General features: G+C 41.3%; 1 protein-coding gene across 4 annotated transcripts; it reads right to left on the bottom strand.

Moving 5' to 3' along the window:
• Positions 1–4,626: 4,626 nt before the first annotated feature.
• PDCD10 (programmed cell death 10) lies at positions 4,627–18,320 on the bottom strand. Of its 4 annotated transcripts, none has more exons than XM_054166673.1 (9): positions 18,160–18,320; positions 12,817–12,909; positions 11,581–11,793; positions 10,919–10,972; positions 9,497–9,614; positions 8,816–8,942; positions 8,453–8,531; positions 8,072–8,154; positions 4,627–4,912 (listed from the first exon to the last, which is right to left on the bottom strand). In XM_054166673.1, the coding sequence occupies exons 3-9, from the start codon at positions 11,674–11,676 to the stop codon at positions 4,831–4,833; spliced, it is 639 nt and encodes a 212-aa protein (XP_054022648.1). In that variant the 5' UTR covers positions 11,677–11,793; positions 12,817–12,909; positions 18,160–18,320; the 3' UTR covers positions 4,627–4,830. The 4 variants fall into 4 exon arrangements, with proteins under 4 accessions (XP_054022648.1, XP_054022649.1, XP_054022647.1 ...); XM_054166674.1 differs by lacking the exon at positions 18,160–18,320 and adding an exon at positions 14,552–14,568; XM_054166672.1 differs by lacking the exon at positions 12,817–12,909.
• Between the last annotated feature and the right edge of the window lie 166 nt (positions 18,321–18,486).

Raw genomic sequence — 18,486 nt, 5'->3', positions numbered from 1 at the left:
TGCTGCCAAGTGAAGTCTCACTGATCTTAACAGTTGGACCTGTGATAAGCAGCTCTGCAAGATGGCAGGAAAGGGAAAAATATTAAACCCTTTATCATATAATCCTATACTGAGAGTGTCCAGGTAGCCTTACACCACAGCCTGAGCTTTTTATGATGACTGCAGTGCAGGCACAAATAATTCTTGCACCTCAAATGTTGCTGAGCTGCATTCCTCAGCCTTACAGAAAACATTAGAAGAAGCCATGCACCTGCACTGATCTGGCAAAAATAGCTGTGAGGATGGCATGCAATACATGCTGAGAAGAGATGTGATGCTGAGGGGCATGGCTTACTGGTCACCTGGCAGTGTTGGGTTAACAGCTGGACTCAAAGACCTTAAAAGGTCTCTTCCAACCCAAACAATTCTGTGATCCTGCAAACAATTGCTGTGCACTGTACCTAGCCAGAAGCATTTTGAATTGTCTCAGAAATCAAGCACTACATCTACAAAATCATAACCAAGTTGTGAGGCAGGAAAGAGGGACAGAGAAGCTGAGAGATCATTTCCACAGAAATCTCTAGGTGAGCCAAACCCTCCTCCTCTGCCTTGCAGGCACCACTGCCAATGAATTTTGTTGCAAAATTCAAGCTTGCACGACAAGCAGCAGGACAAATTGTTTTGTCTGAGCCTCAAAGGACCAAATTAAGCATTGTCCACTACCTCTGCTGCTTTCAGAGGTACCAAAAACTTGGGATTGTGGATCCTGAAAAAATGAAGCCAAAGCTCATCCCATAAAGTTCGTCCCAAGATGAAGTGAAGAAGAAAGGAAAAGAGAAAAATCCATTGTGGACAAGGTTAGTGAATTCTTCATCATAAATTAAATTTATGCAGCATATTAAATTTCAATATTTGAAGGTAGGTTTCTCTTCTTTCAGCCTGTTTTAAAATGACATCTAACAAGAGGAATGAGGACAAAAGCTAGTTTTAAGAGTGGAACTTGACAGATTTATGGCCAACATTACGTGGTACTTTTTAACTTCTGCAACAAGAAGCCAAACTTGGTGACCTGGGAGCATCCTTACAGTGCTAAGTTTGCTGTGAGGAAGTTATTCTGTTCCTGAAGCACATTTCCTGCTAGTCTCTTCTCAAAGAATCATCTGCCCAGAGGCGTATGAAGAAAACCAAAACAGTGAAGTGAAAAATGACAAAGTGAACAAATGCACCGAATCATTATGCAAAGCTGGAAGAGCTCCCACAGCTCCCAAGAAGAAACTTCCTGTAAAACCTTTCTTTCAGAAGGCACTGGTTAGTCCTGTGGGAAGATGAACCATGCTGAGCATGGCAAAGCAATGTTCTCAAGCAGAACTGTCAGTGCCTACTCCAAAGGTGAGTGATAATCGGTGCCGTACCAAATCCAATTAATACTCCACACATTGTTACATTCATTTTATCTCCCTTCCCTAACAGAACAATCTAAACCTTGACTTTGTGGCAAGCTTGTCTAGATAACCTTCTTTTCACTCCCCACCCAATTCAGAGAAGCATACCCAGTCTCTTTGTGAATGACAGCAGATCACACCTGCAGAATAAACAAGGCATATCTTCTCCTCACACAGAGAAAGAGCCCAAAAGAGCATTAAGGAAGAACACTTCAGCGGTAATTGAGATTAGATTGTATGAAGAGATAATGCTTAGCTCTAGACTGATACTATCTCCCCTTACAGTCTGAATAAATGGAAGTTCTGACACCAGAACACTGAAATTTCATACTTACCACTCTGTGTCAACTCAAGATAAAACTTATAACAAGCTGAGCACCTGCCACAGCCTACAGACTTTTAAACAAAACTTTTTATTAGTGTCAAGCCACAAAACTTCTAACCAGAAATAAGTCCATCTAAGCTGTTCCTCATGTCTTTATAGGCTGAGAAAGATCAAAACAAGTGATTAAGACATTGCTTTGCTTCATTAACAAATATACAAAGTTTTATTTTATTAGATTGGTTTTCTGTATGTTAACATTATCATATCAGTTTATAACCCACATTCACAGCAGAAATTCTCTAATAGTATTTTGCAACACTAGCTGCTGTAGTAGAAATCCTCAAGAGAAACTCATCTTCAGCTACTCAGTAACTTGAATAAAGTGCAAAACCACAATAAAATTTGACAGACATCTGCTCCAGCTCATAGTCAGTGGAAATTAAAGTCTGTAAGACCACTAGATATGGATTCACTGCACACAACAGAAGAGTGTGACCTGAAGACATCAGTTTTCAAGTTTTCCCATTACCAGACATCAATTACAATGAATAAATTTTCCATTACTTTCAAAAGGTAACAAAAAGAAATCACAATAAGGTTACAAATGAAACAGAACATATTGGCCAGACTACCTGAAGCTTAGCCCAATACTTGGTACCTTTCACCCAATAGAGGGTTTAGGAAGAACTGATGAACAGGAACAGTTTATTTCTTGATACCCTTTGATTTTAACTTCAAGGAATCAGTTTGCAGGACATGACACAACGTCCTGTCTGGGAGTCAAGTCATACTTTTATTTGACTGTACCTGCAGAGAGAAACATGGTATCATTCCACTAATGACTGGCAACACTAGCTACTGTTCCTCTCAACACAAGAAGATAGAAAAATCAGCATTTTATTGGAATTAAGTCCAACTCACAAACCCTAACCCAGGCTCTTGTCTGTTCTTACAGCCACTGGTACACTCTCACTAGATCTAAGCGTTCTTTTCATTAAGACAAATGAAGTGCCAGAAACTTTGGGTGCCTTCCTCTTTCTTCTACCTCAGTCTTCATTAAGCCCTTTAGTGCTACACCTGAAGTAACATCCTCCATAAGGAGAACTACTTCACCTTTTTCCTTGCAGAATTCAAAGATACAAATTAAATACTACAATTTATCCAGACTGCCTCCTCAGTAGCTAACATTCTCTCCTGCCACATTCCAAGGAGTGACAGCTTAGCATGCCAAGTTTTAAAGACTAACAAACTTTTCATTGTAGGTTGTATATGCCTCCCCCTGCCATGTTCCTAAGCTCAATTTCCTGGTATACACAACACACCACTGTCACAACAGAAAACAGCCTGAACAACGAGCTTTAAGGACCACATCCCATTTTATAACCAAGAAATTCACAACATACATTCCCAATAAGTAATTAGTTACATCATACTCTCCTTCACATTTGTTATATTTCACTATTTCAGTGCTTTCACCAAGGAAACGTTTCCATGCACAGACAGATGGCAGAACACCAGTGCTGTTTTGGAGGGCTGCAGACAGCATTTTCCCCTTTTTCATCATTTAGGCAGATAACCAAATTCTAGGATCCAGCTGTTGTACTCTGGATAAGGCACTTGCCCCAAGTGAGCAATACAGCACCAGGCCAGTGTGCAAGAATAGTCTGGATGTGCCTTTTCTTCACCATTTGGACTCAAACAAGGAACAGTCTGGTAGCAACTGTGCTCTTTCAGTCTGAAGCGATCTTCCTGCAACATGTTGTGCAGCTTTATTAACTGCTTCACATTCTTTCCTAAACTTACTAGTTATGGCCACATAAATATTTTGAAAACTTTCAGAGGTTTGTTCTATAAAAAGTATATTTCAAAATAAACAAGGTGCACTTCAAAGGGGCATGCAAGGTATTCATTAGAGCTCGTGAAATAGAACCATGAAGTCACAACAATAGTTTGAATCTGTCCACCAGCAGTTCTTAACCATCTACACAGAGACATTTTTTCAGTTGAGGCCTTACATGATTTCAGTCCCTGAAGAAAAAAAAGTTGCCTTAGGGCATGCATAGTATAGACATCACTAGTTCTACCTGGAAAAGTTCTATCTTCTCCGCTCCTCCCTCCCCAAAAGGGTACCAAGATAAACCCCCTTTATCTTAACCTTTTAAATTCACCCTTTGCTGCATAGTCAGCTGCATATATTTAAAGCAGTCCTCTGCTCAAAACCTTGGAGTAGCCTAGAAAGTAAAACCTGTTAACCCACCAAAGAGGAGATTAAGAAAGAAGTGAGATTTAGTTTCTGTCAAAACCAAAAGCATCTCTCACTTCTGGGATTCTTTACCCATTTGTCAAATTATCTTTTAATAGAATGATTCTGGTCTAGGATCAGATCACAGCCAAAAAAAAAAAAAAAAAAAAGGAAAATCATCTCAATTTCTCATTCTGCTATGTTGTTTTGAACTGCCAGGAGCTCTAAGCACCCAAATCATTTTAATCATTTATTTTTCTTTCCCCCCTACTTAATGAACGTTCTGCAGTTCCAGCAAGATGAGCTCTGCATTTTTGTTGACATACAAAAAGACAGTCTAACAGATGTAAACTATTTATTGAGTATTTGCCACCAATGTTGTTAAATACATAATCTTGCAGTTTCCTGTTGTGGTTTCTGTTGGTTTTGTTGTTGTTGTGTTGGTGTTTGTTTTTCCCCCCCCCCTCCTTTTTTTCCCCCCGCCCCCGCTTTCAAGTGAAAATTGTCAGAACCAGACCACCCAATATTTACAGTTCTCCGAAGGAATGTTACATAATGACACGTTAAGGCGTAAATTCTTTTGGCTTATAATTCTGAAAAGAATGAGAAGAGCAAAAAAAAAAAAGTGATGCAAAAAAAAAAAATTCTTCCTCGTGAGATTATGCTCAAGCTACAATGTTTTACAAAAATATGGTGTAAGATGGCAATAAATCCCATTCAAAATCCTGCATCAGGGCCCCTCACCAGGGGCTGATAATTTATACAGTCAAACCTTTTTAAAATTTACATATAAAGGTACCCTATCCACCATTGAAAAGTACAACTCTCCACATATACAGCTTTCAGGCCACAGTTTTGAAGGTCTGCAGTATCAAGTTGGTTTGATGAATTAGTCGGTTGGCACTTATGAACACGTTTATTGCCCTGGTGAAAGAGAAAAAGATTGCTTCAGACAGCTGTAGGGAAATGCCCTTCAGTTAATTCAGCATCATAGTTGGGTAGCTAAACACACTGCCATTCAGGCTCTGCAAACTGGGAGTATTTCAGTGCTTGGTATCAATACAGGCTGGGGTGATGATACATCAGCCCTGCAGAAAAGACATTGGGGGTACCAATGGACAAGAAGCTGGACATGAGCCAGCAGCGTGTACCTGCAGCCCAGAAGGCAAACGGCATCCTAGGCTGCGACAAAAGAAGTGTGGATAGCCGGTCAAGAGAGGCGATTGCAGCCCTCTGCTCTGACCAGACCTCATCTGGAGTGCTGTGTCCAGCTATGAGACACCCAAAACAAGAGAGACATGGACCTGCTGGAATCCAGAGGAGGGCTACCAAGATGATCAGAGGGCTGAAACACCTCTCCTATGACAACAGGCTGAAAGAGTTGGGGCTGCTCAGCCTGGAGAAGTGAAGGCTCCAGGAAGATCTTAGAGCAGTATTTCAGTATCTGAAGGGGCCCTACAGGAAGGCTGAGGAGGGACTGTTTAGAAGGGCTTGTAGTGATTGGACAAGGAACAAAGGTTTTAACTGGAGCAGAGGAGATTTAGACTGGACATTAGGAGGAAGTTCTGCACAACCAGGGTGGTGAAATACTGGAACATGTTGATCTGGGATGTGGTTGAAGTCCCCTTCAGGAGACATTCAAGATCAGACTTGATGCAGCCCTGGGCAGCTTGACCTAGTTGGAGATGTCCCTGCTGACTGCAGGGGTGTTGGACAAGGTGACTTTTGAAGGTCCTTTCCAACCAAATGCAATCTTTGAGTCTGTGAATATTGATGTCTGCCCCTATCATGATCTATCTGAAGCTTACTGCTGGCAAACAGTATCCTCAAAATACTGCTTATTGGCAGGAATGTAAAGATTTTGGCTCTCAATCACCATTGGCATCTCAATCATTTAATTCTGGGGGTTTAGTTAGCTAGGAAAAAAGAAAGAGTGAGGCAGATGATTGTTAAATGCCTTTTACTTTCAGAGCTGAACACTTCATCCCCTCGTAATTTTGGAGTCTGCTATTCTTTCCTCAAGAAATACTAAGCACACAGGCACATGAAAGGAACAGGCTACTTTAGTTATATTTGTTAAAGGCTTGGGGGGGCCCATTGAGTTTTCCAGCTCAGTAATGACATCTGAGCCTTCCAGTATTTGAAGGGGGCTACAGGAGAGCTGGAGAGGGGCATTTTGCAAAGGATGAGGGGGAACAGGCTGCCCAGAGAAGCTGTGGATGCTCCAACCTTGAAGGTGTTCAAGGCCAGGTTGGATGGACCCTTAAGCAACCTGGTCTAGTAGGAGGTGTCCCTGCCCATGGCATGGGGGTTGGAACTAGATGAGCTTTGAGGTCCCTTCCAACCCATTCTGGTTCTACAACTGTTCTGTTCAGTGCTGTTACTTTCTGATGGGAGCAGGGTATCATTAATTTGACATGGAGTTCACAAATTTAAATGACTTCTGAATCCACAAGGATATGAATACAAGCCTTAGTGTGGGTTTCTTACAATGCTGCTAATACCCAACACTTAGCTCATGCTCACAGTATGCAGCACAGGATTCACTTCACAGACCAGATCTGTTTAGCTCTCTCTGAATCACAGGGGTACATGCACAATACTTCCAATCCTTTCCCTGTTTTTTCAATCAAAGAGTTTTCTAACCATCCAAGAATTTACGAAATCCCAGCATGGTATGGAGTTAAAAGGGACCTCTGGAGATCATCTAGTCCAACGCCCCTTCAAAAGCAGAGTCACCCAGACCAGGCTGCCCAGGATCACATCCAGACAAGTCCTGAATCTCCCTAGAGAAGCAGACTCCACAATCTCTGGGCTCCTGGTCCAGTGCTCTGCCACCCTCAAAGCAAAGAGGTTTTTCCTTAAATTTAGGCAGAATTTCATATGCTCTAGTTTGTGCCCCTTGCCCTATCACAGGGCACCACTGAAAAGGGTCTGGTTCTATCCTCTCGCCCCCTGCCCTTTAGATGCTGATAAGCATTGATAAGATCCCCTCTCAGTTTGCTCTTATCCAGGCTAAACGGCCCCAGATCTCTCAGCCTTTCCTCCTCAGATGCTCCAGGCCCCTCAGAATCTTTGTACCCACTGGACTCTCTCCAGTATTTCCCTGTATTGAACAGGGAAGCCCAGATCCTGACAATTCCAGATGTGGCTTCAGCAAGGGGGAGTAAAGGGGGAGGAGAACCCCCCTCAACCTGCTGGCCACACTCTCCTTAATGCACCCCAGGACACCAGTGGCCTTCTTGGCTACAAGAGCATACTGCTGGCTCATTGTGGACTCTCAAGAGTCCTAGCTCATGTGAAAACTTACCTATACATCAAAGCTATCATTTTGGTATCATAACCAAGTTGAGTTTCCATTTCAATAGAGAAAAAAAGAATGCTTTGATAGAAGCAAGGTAGTATTCACAGCTGCTCTCAACTTATCTCTTTAGCAGACATGAAAGTTATTTCTCATCTTTAAAATAGTAGCACATAGAACACTTTTGCACTATCAAAATCTGAGGGTGCACTCATCCAAAACAGTTACTACAGTGAAATACAGAAGAACAGGGACTTCAAAACCTGATAGGAGTTGTAAAAAAAGCCTCAGTTTGAAGGCTAAAATGTTCAAATATGAAAGGATTAATCATACTACAAGCACTGTAAGGAGCTATGAAGAGAGGACAATAAAAATGCAAATCAAGGAAAACACTGCACAGATATTTAGTGTTTGCACTGCATTTCAAGTAGGTAGATTACATTTTTCAAAAAAGCACCTTTTTTTTTTTTGGTCCTCATAGATACACCAAGAAAGGCCACACAGAACCATGAAATTTAGCTTCACCTATTCAAGTCTGAAGTTGGCACTGTGTATGATTGTTGTACGGTGATGCATTTCACAGAATTTCTTTACCTCAAATGCCTTACAAAAAGAGTAAAAGTATTTCAAAGCAGTTATGACAGTCTGAGAATGCAGGTGAGGGAAAAATTGAGCAGTCCAGAAAAAGGTAGCTTACAGCCCAAAGCTTGTCCTATTTCCCCCCTGTTAAGCCACTAAAGCCTTTCATTATCTAAAAATGTTAGTACAAAAGTTGTACTTACTTTCCATCTTTAAAATAGGTTTTCAGAGTATCACTGAAACTTTTGGAGTATTTTACAAACTCTTTCTTTTGGTGCTCAAGTGCCTAAGAAAACAAACACTAGGATCAGGTCTCAGTTCACATTTTGTTGAATCCAGTGAGAATCTCGAGGTTAAGCTGATACAAACTCAGCAAGCATTACGTTAGCAAAAATGAGGTATTTCAGAAGACACAGAAATCATCCTCTCCCTAGCAAACTGCTGAGATCTCCAATACAACAACAATCCCCTTATTAAAGTATTATGTCATTGACCAGTTAAGCTCTCCTATTCATCCCTGGATCAAAAGGACATGCTTGCTCTTAGACTGCTGAACCTGCTGTCTAAAGAGGCAGTGCACATACCCGCCGGTTCTGGTACTGGTATTTCTTGAAGACATTATTTACTGTGTCGAGAAGTTCCTTTATTGCACTCGCGATGTCCCTGTTTGGCAAAGAAAAGACAGCTGTAATATCCTGCAGCTATCTAAAAAAGGATAAATAAATGTTAAACCACTAAATGCTAAGACCTAGACCAGTGACACAGGATTTCCTAAGGGGGAATCGGCAAGTTAAGCTTGGTCTAGTAACATGGGATTCTTGTGAGAAGTCTTAAGCCATCCACTCATTTATGAGTGAGGATCAGACTCCTCAATCATCTGAACATTCAAATTGAAATAAGAAGTTTGACCCCACAATCCACAAGAAAGTAGATAGCACAGTACTTACTTGATTGTCTGAAGAAACCTCACTCTGTCATTGATCTCATCAGGAATCTTACTAAGAATCTGTTTAAGTGCTCGTGCCTTTTCGTTAAGATCTTGGAATTCTGGTTCTGGTCTTTCAATCATATACTCTAACAAGAAGAATATATTTAAAAATACCATTAGTTTTTACTCAAGTCTCTAGTGGCAGCTTGAAACTACTTCAAAGGTTCAGCAGTATTTCCAGGTTACATTTGAACAGCATGAAAAAAAGGCCATGGCCAGAAAGCTGCAGTGAATGCTGTCTGCATAAGACACAGTGCAACAATAATCTTTAGTGCTGTAAGATGGGCTCTTTTTCCAGCTTGAAGTGAGGCACTGAAGACACTCAAATGTACTATTAAAATAACTGAAAGCCTACTGTATCCTCCCTTTTCTGACAGTATAACTGCTGCTTTTACTTTGAATCACAGAAAAGGAAGGTGAATGTTGAACTCCACAGATATTTCTCTGGTGTTAGCATTGCCGAAGGCGAACGAGGCACCCACATAAACAGAAGAAAGTTCTAAACACACATTTTTCTACTAGTCAAGTATGGGTTTGGGGAAGATTTAACTGCTCCAAAAGAGGCACAGAGAAATGCATGTGCCTTGTTAAGAGTGTAATTACAAAATACAATTATTCAACCTAAGAGACAAGATACTACCTTCTACATCATCAGCTGCCATACGCAGAAGAGACTCTGTGAAGTTCACATCCACGCTTTTCTTCTCCAAAATCTTCATAATGATGTCCTGTGTAAGACCTGGATTTTCTTTTTCAGCCTGCATGGTAAAGAACATTTTTATTGTTCAACATGTAAGAGCAGAATATTGCTAACAAAGGCAGATTTTCATGTAAGCTTGCTTCAAATAGTGAAAGAGTTAGTTGGCTAAAAACTTGGAAAGTCTGATGGCTTTCAAGTGATAGATTATATTGAAAACCATTCTCCCACAACAACATCCAGTTTTCCTGGATTACAGCAGCAGCTTTGCATGAAAAACTCTTCCAATAAGCTTCTCCACTCAGTTCAATTTGAGGAAAAAAGTTTTTCATTAAATTCTATGATCTGTTGTATTTCCATAAACAGTAAGCTTTGAGACAAAGATGTTGTATCCATTGGAATTCAATTCACTCAAACACTGGTGCTACTTCCCCATCTTCAAGATGACATTTTCTAAGCATGCCTCTTATCAAGCACATCATATGTTGAAACACCATCTTGGAATTGCTTTTTCCAGGGGGGGAAAAAAACCCCACCAACCAAAAACCACAAACAACTTTTGACTGATGATGTAACAAAGTAAAGCTAAGCTAAACTAACACAGGAGGTATTCACACTACCTGTGCTGAAGAGGAATGAGATTATGTGGGGTTTTAGTTTGCACTGCCATTTCCAACAGTATCTCAGTTTTCACATTTACATTCAGCTTAGCTCCTTACTACCAGTCATAAAAACATTTAGTTATATGAGGACATCTAGGTGCACTTAAAGATTTAAGTATAGAAATAGGGAAGTATTAGTTGTACAGCTAACACCTTAAAATACATCATGTCTATGATTATTTTTGTGTAAAGAATTCAAGAATATCATAACTTTGGTGAAGCTGTATATAAAAGAACACCTGCATTTTCATTCTTAAGGAATATGAAAGTCAGAAGAATCTTTTTTCCCCCTCCCCATCTATTGCTGAATGCAAATGCAAATCTTGAACTTATCCTCATCCACAAAATAATAATCCCATTACCACTCACTTTGTAAAATGTTCTGAAAGTGTGCTGCATGCCTTTTCCTCATGAGCATTCTACACAATCTTGTGATATTTAAACTAAGTTTATTATCTTATTACCTTCACTGGTTCCTCGTTTAAACTTTTGTGCTACATGGACAAAATTGCTCAATAAGCTTGTACCATTCAGATTTCTACTCACACCATTTGCAGATATCTTAAACATAGTCCATGCAATTGCTTTATTTTTAGACTATCAGATCAAGGATGCAGTCTTCAAAGACAAGGAAACATGACTTTTTAGCTCCATCATAAGTGATACACCTTTAAATGATCATTCAATACAAGGTAATTCTCACCTTAATAAAAGCTGCTCTCAGTGTCTGAGCTGCAGATAGATTTACTCTTTCTAGCTGCAATAAAAGTTTAGAATTATTAGCAATTCTAATGTTACCAGAACAAAGCAAGTCAAGTACCCATGCCTTGCCTTAGCATAATGAAAAAAGGAATGGACAGAAGCATTCAAGTTTCTAATCTCACCAGAGGAAGAGATACTGTAAAATTTAATCCCAAAGGAAAGACTTCACCCCAAAATAAAAACAAAAACCAAACACATTGCTAGAAATATTTTGCATTTGTCAGCAGAAGTCTGACGGGTTTGGAGCACCTTTTGGCAACCTGATTACCCACAGAAAGGCCCTAAATATTCCATTAGCAGTAAAATTAAAATCTATATAGCTGTTCACAGGTACATACTCAATTGTACACTACTCCCTGCCATAGAATGACAGACCTAATGTTTCTTCCCTTTTACCTCTGCAAAAGGTAAGACGGGAAAAAAGACCAGAGCCATGACAACTAGCAGTCTGTGATGAGCATGAAATAGTGTTCACAGAAAGAAGGATAAAACAATGATGGTGTTAGGCACAAAGCTTCCCCAGTCGAGATAAGCAACCTGTTACTGTGATTGTACTAAACCCCTTTACACTGGGTAGTACATTCTAAACAAAATATAGCTTACCTCATTAAAAACAGGGTACATAACAGCATAGAGAGGCATGGAAACCATAGAAGTGGTCTCTGCTTCATTCTTCATCTCTTCCATTGTCATCCTCATTCAAAGACCCACTTCTCAAGGAAAACACTATAGAAGCAAAAAACTCCTCATTCACTTGAAATGTTTCTTCCTTTTCCTCGTTGTGCAAGAATACTTGAACTTGGAAAATATCTTCCCCTTAAGTTGTGTGAGACAAAAACAACACACACAAAACAATGATGATTGCTTGTGAGTGACAGGATCCAAAAATGCAAAGGCACAGAGCGTTTGTTTATTACTACCTAGAAGTTAGGAATTCTGCAATGAACTGAGTAAATATGGAATGACTACTTCATATAACTTGAAAACCCTAACCAGAATCTACTAAGTGAACAGGTATTTTAGAGAGTAAGGGACTACAAAAAGATATTTCACTTTAAGTCCCTATGGAATTTCATTTTCTCATAGAACTGATTTATTTGCTATTTATTACAAAAATCTTACACCACTCATCAGCAGTAGTGCAAGCTTTCTGACAACTCATAGAAAAAGCTTTAAAAGCACTGCATATTGTAAACCCAAAGCCCATACAGATGCAGTATGACCAGTAACATCAGGATTACCTATAAATACTCCATAGTTCTGCACATGCATCAAGCTGTGATTCTGCTGGAGATCAGTACCTCCTTTCTACCCATCTGAATTCCATGTACTACATCTTTGGCCTTATATAAGCAAAAGTCTTAAGTCATGTTTCCACTCAGGGTGTGTCAACAGCTATGTTAACTCAATGGAAAATTATTGTTCCAGTAACTGAACCCAGGTTTTGGAAGTTCTCCACCCAGTCCAGCTCAGCATACCCAACATGGAGTGATCATTGCTCAGACCCAGAAACTACGTGGAAAATAAAAACCATCACCCCACAGTTAATGAAAAATACTTGTTACAGCTTCCTATATTTTCTGTTAATAAGATTCCTTTAAAATATTTTTTTATAACATAACTGAATTTTAAAGAGCTAAAGTCCAAGTTAGGGCTAAAGAGACACAGAAGGAGATTAACAGTTCAGTACTTAATACACTAGGGAGGTTTTTACCTCCTAACAACCTCCACACATCAGGCATTTATATGTTCATGTACTGATTTTATTGATATTTCAGTAACAAGTGAAAAAAAGTGGAACTTTTAAGAAACAGAAGCTACTACAGTAATCAATCTCACCTCCCAATAGTTTGAAGAGATTAAAAGAAATGCCAAGATTTTTCTTCAAGCTATATTCCTCATTATGCTCTGCACTGGCGAAAAAACTCTAGGCTGTTTAAATAAAAGAACAGATATTTTTCTTTTCCCAGGGCAGGTACACAGTAGTTTAGCTATAATTATACAAGTCAAATTTGTTATTGATTAGTCAGCACAGACGACAAACATCATGCATGTCTCACTGAAATGTGATTAGGCAGTATCAATATACCCAAAAAGTGAGACAAGTGAAGAAATGGTCATGCTCCAGAAACAGCCAACAGTTAAAAGCTGTTTTAGAGACAAATTCAACATGACCACAGGAACAGCTCTTTATGCAAGCCTTCTGACATGGACTACTCAGTGCAAAATCTCATCTTTGTTTTACTGTCCCAACCCCTCAATCATGATACACACGCGCAGATTCCTACGACCACAGAACAGGATTACTAGGACTTTAGAAGGGGTCTGTATAGATGAGATGTCCACATGGATGCAACAACAAAAGTGAGCTCGCTTACATTTTTAATCACCTAGCCATAGATATTTTACAGCTGTCAAGAACATGGAAGAATAGAAGTGAATATTCATCCTTCCTAAAAAGTTGAATAACTTTAAAGAACTTGTTTCAGAGTTACATAAATTCATTCAAGGTCTAGTCATGGGGGGGAGGGAACTTGTCTGAACAAGTTTTCACTCACAACAGCAAGTACAAGCTGTCCCATTTATTATACATGCAGATTCCCTGCAGTAAAGATGCTGGCATGTACAGGGCAAAGTGGATGGAGAGCTGTTTACTTTACTGTTCAATTCTGTGTTTCTGGAAGTTCACTAAAAATATGTACATACTCCTGCAAGATGCTACACTAACACCAATGAGGACAGCATTCACAGATTGACTTACTGCAAGTTTTTATCTAGACTACAGTATTCTCACAGTAGGTGTTTAACAGTTAAATGAGGTCATCTAATATTGTTTTAGTCTGCCCAAAAGACTTTTGATCATAGGAAGAAGGGCAAAAAAAGACAAAAGAACCATTAGATATAATTACTTTGGTTTTAAATTAATGTCCACAAAGAAAAGGAAATACTAACTGAAATGATGGATTTCTATGATGAACACCTATCACACTGTGGACTACCATGAAGAACTCATTATCATCTAGTGTTACTAACCCACAGCACAGTTAAATCCCTCATACAGAAACAATTATACTCTAGCTATTATTACCTCTTTACCAGACAGTGACACTCTTTAAACCAAACACAAAACCTTGGATTTATATGAACACAAAGAATACACGTGGTTGCAACTAGGGAGACGATGTAGATCCTATTTGTCTTTGCAATCAGGGATCAACTGTACGTCTTTCAGAAGTTAATTCTGATGCGCTGGAGCCTCTGCTAATGTTGAATAGCTGGGACACCTCCCAGTTTTATCTGCACTACAGACACCTGGTTTGTCATAACTGCAGAAAACCATGTATTTTAGAACTTCTCAAACCCAGTTATGGACCCAAGCCCCATGAAAACTGAAGTTTCTGCTCTATTATTTAGATCAATTACTAGAAAGTTCAGTTACCTTCAAAATGGCCTTAAGTTTAATGCACATCATGCAGCAAGTAGGAGCTTTCAGTATTTCTGTTGGTATGTGATCAAAAGCAGCCATCTGCATAGCTGCCAAGCTTTATGGCAACACTGTCTTCCCAAAGCTTACCTTCATTTCACTACAATCTCAAAGAGTCTTTCATTTGAGGCAAGTTCACCCTAGTTTCATCTGCCAACTGAGGTTTTTTTTTACTTTCTCAAAGAAAAAGACAGAATAAGATTCCAGGAGAAGCTGATCTATTACAACAGCACAGAAAATCCTGGCAAATCACTGTAAGGTGAAAAAAAAGATGTTACTCTGCTGGCAAACCAGTTAATTAGCCTGAGGAGGAAGGCAAAGAGAAGGTAGCAGGATACTGCCAAATATTTACTTCAGCATGCAAGCCTGATCAATCTTTCACTTGATCTTTCTATGCAATTAGAATCATGCTTCGTGCTCCATCATGAAGTCAACCATCGGAGATTGTACAGAATGACATATGGAATTTGAAGAGAATCTAAATTTGAAAACTATGCTAAGATACCAGTTAAAACAATCCTGCTGCTCAGTTTTTGAGCACATAAAGCTGAATTTCAAGAGAGGTACTAACATGGAGAATATCCTTTCACTGTCAGCATAAATCTTACATTCTAACCTTTATGTTCCAGCACTACAACATTATCCCAGCTAAAAATTGAGAAGACAGGTATGCTTTAGATCAGGAATCAATTTGAAAGGATTCCTCAATAGACCTATATCCCCCCACATTCACCCAAAGGTACTTTAAACCATTCAATTGAACTTCATCAGTAGAAAACCTACATGAAGATAACCTTTCTGTAAGCCAAAAAGGGCAAACAGCAAACCCCACCATACTTCCCAAAATGTACAGCTACTGCTATTAGTATCTAAGGCGATAATTTGCTTTCTCTAATCAGTGTCATCTACCAACTAACTTTTGGTCATGCACTGAAATCAAGTAGCAGAACTACAGAGCTGCTTCATAACACTATAACCATCATAATACAACTACACAGCCCACATCTGCTCATTGGCCAGTGTGAAAACAAGCAAAGCATCCATGAAAATTGTTTAACGCTGTCTTTTGAAACAGTTTTGTAAAGACAAGAGAGCAGTCTCATGATTACAACCTTCAAAGAGTTTTAGACCAACAGAAATATGAGGCATCAATTGGCAGGATTTCAATCTTCAGTTGTCAGCAGTAGATCTACCTGTACACTGATGTCTCTATTCCCTCTTCCAGGCTCCATCAACCTTATATCTGGAAAACTTTAAGCACTCAGACATTAATACTCTTTCTCAGAACAGTACTAAAGAGGAGCAAGGCCTGAGGCTGTGATCTACCACAATGATTAGTTCACTAGTTGGCTTCAGCAAAAGTCACAGCTATATTCCTGCTAGGAAAGGCTACCTCTACTGCCAGGAAGTTCTGCTCCACTTTTTGAAGTGAGCATTCAGGAGGTTTTACCTTTAATATGATCTGAGACCCCTAAGATAAAAGTGACTTAAGTTCAGGAAGAGTGGGGGAAGGGAAACAGCAGCTTGAATTCAATCTTGAATTCTGAGGCAAAGAGCTTGGCTCCTATTTGTAAGGGCAATGTGCATGGGAGGAGGGGGTTTAGGTAATTCACTAATTATAGTTGCAAATTTTACAGAAGTAAAAAATTGCAAAGCATGCTTTTTTAAGTATATGCATACCCCACACATTGCTTGGCAACTAAGTTTGCTTTACCTTACTAATGGTCACTTGAAAGAAATCAAGAAAATACTCTACTTTTCCTCGTCAGGTGGTAGCTTACCTGCCAGTGCTGTATTTCTATTACAGACTGCAATTATTCCCCACTGTATAATGTACACTAGATGGTACAAAGCTTAAAGGCTTTGTGCTTCAGATACAGAACTACATTCCTCTTCTTAAAATCAGGGGACTTCATGGCAGTATGGTTGAACTCACTGGAACTGGCATACAGATCAACTGCTAAGATAATATCTGTATTTTAAAGATCAGTAGAGACAACAAGAAAACTTTGGGAAAAAAACACCCAAAATCTACTGCACTGATTTTATATTCCACTAACTCTTACACCCAGCAGTTTCACTAGAGAGTTAACAAAAGGAATGTCACCCAAAAAGAGCATTAAAGTTTCAAAAGTATTTTTAAATGCCTCTCACTAGAATACATAGTTTTCAAATGTCTGCATGAACATATAATAGTCACAGTTGACTTCACTCTGACAAAGCATAACTGCTTATGCATTTTATTATTGTAGTAGTAATTCATATGACTAATCCAGAAGTCACACGACCTTGCAATAAACCCAAGGTACCTATTTTTAGAATGGTATCAACTTAAAACACCAAAACCCAAGCCTGCTCAGAAGTCGGGCTTACAATTAATTCGTGTTCTCTTGCAATGCCGAGCTTCAAAATGGAAGTAATTTAGCCTGTCCTAATACACTTAGATTTTGTGTGTGCCCATCACTACAGCTTCCTGCACTGTGTCCCAGTTTCACCAGTTAGCAACATTAAAATTATTACAGAGGATAACCAAAACAGGTCATGGTTCTTAGTATTTATAATCAGTTAGCATTTATATCCCTGTTTCTTTCTTCACCCCCTGCTTTAGGAGTATTAAAGCACAGCTATTACTCTATGAAACACCAAGAGGTAAGACACTTTCAAACAGAGAAACACATTCTAACGAGTAGACAAATACCAGAGGGCAAGTAGCTCCTCTGAACAGGAATAGCACAAACCTGGCCCAAGGTTTCAGGCATCAGCCAGTGGCCCAGTATGTGCAAGCTACAGGAAAGGAACCAACCAAGCTCACCAGTTATGTGAGCAGCTTAATGGAACACTCAAGCACTGAGCGTCACCTCAAACTGCTCAGTCACTAAAAAGTGCAGAGCCTAGGGTATTTGCTCTCCCTGCCAGGCACTTTCGCTTCCCTCTGCGGCGGGGGGTAGCCCTGAAATCGCCTGGTTTGCAGGAAGGAGCGGAGATGCCCTTTTCTCTCTCCCACCTGAGGAAGCACTGACCGCGCCGCTGCCGCTCACCGCAACCACCTGACAGCGCTCCCTCCGCTCCGACGTTAGGACGAGCTAAAAATACTACACATCCGGGCCTACGCTTCCCAGGCCCGGGCGTGCCCCCCAGCCTCCCTCCCGGGACCCAACAGTCAGCGCGGGGCGGCTCAGGCCGAGGGGCCTTTAACCGGGCAGCCCCTCCTCGGCCGCTCCCCCAAGCCCAGTGAAGGGAGGGCCCCAAACCACGCGCTGGCGCAGGGGTACAGAGGGCTGCGGGAAGGGCAGGGAGAAGGACAAGCCCACGTCCCGGTGCACCTCTGCCTCAGGGCGAGAGGAAACAGGTCCTCCGCTCGGCAGGGCCGGACCCCCTCCCCGGCAGGCAGGGGAATGGAAAGGACAACCTACGCCTGCCCCACACGGCGAGGCCCGAGGCCGCGCTCACCTGCGGTGGGAGCTACTGGCGGCCCCTACCATTCCTCCGCCAGCCTTGTCCTCCCCTCCCCGTCGCCCCTCAGCCAGGCCCCGATGCTGGAGAGTTTAACGCTCCTAACGCGGCACAGCCCTGAAGGGCGAGGCAGGCCCTACGCAAACACACCAGCGGACTCTCCCCACCCTCCGTCCGCCTTCGCTTCTCCGCGGGCATACACCGAGGAAGAAAGGGCAGCGGCGAGGCACGACATAGCACCTCACCTCCCGCCGACCCACGGAGCCCTCGAAGCTCTCGAGGGGGCTTCACCGCCGCGCCGGAAGCGCCTGCGAGAAGGAAGCGTTCGCCGCTGTTACCACACACCAGGCGTTGTCCGGAACTAACCGGCAGCCGTGCGGGGCCCTGGGCTTTGTAGTCCGCCAGCCTCGACTACAACGCCGACAATGCACCGCGACACCGGGATGGGGGGCGGAGACGGGCGGGGGAGAAGGAGGCGGGAACTCCCAATCGGAGTGCGGGGCCGGCGGAGCCTCGGCGGGGCGGGGCTGGGCTCAGAGACTAGCCAGGCGTTGGCGGCTGGGGGGAGCCCA

This window comes from Dryobates pubescens, chromosome 13 (genome assembly GCF_014839835.1).
Source record: "Dryobates pubescens isolate bDryPub1 chromosome 13, bDryPub1.pri, whole genome shotgun sequence".
In the NCBI taxonomy this organism is placed as follows: Eukaryota; Metazoa; Chordata; class Aves; order Piciformes; family Picidae; genus Dryobates; species Dryobates pubescens.
This window is presented reverse-complemented; position numbering and strand designations above follow the sequence as displayed.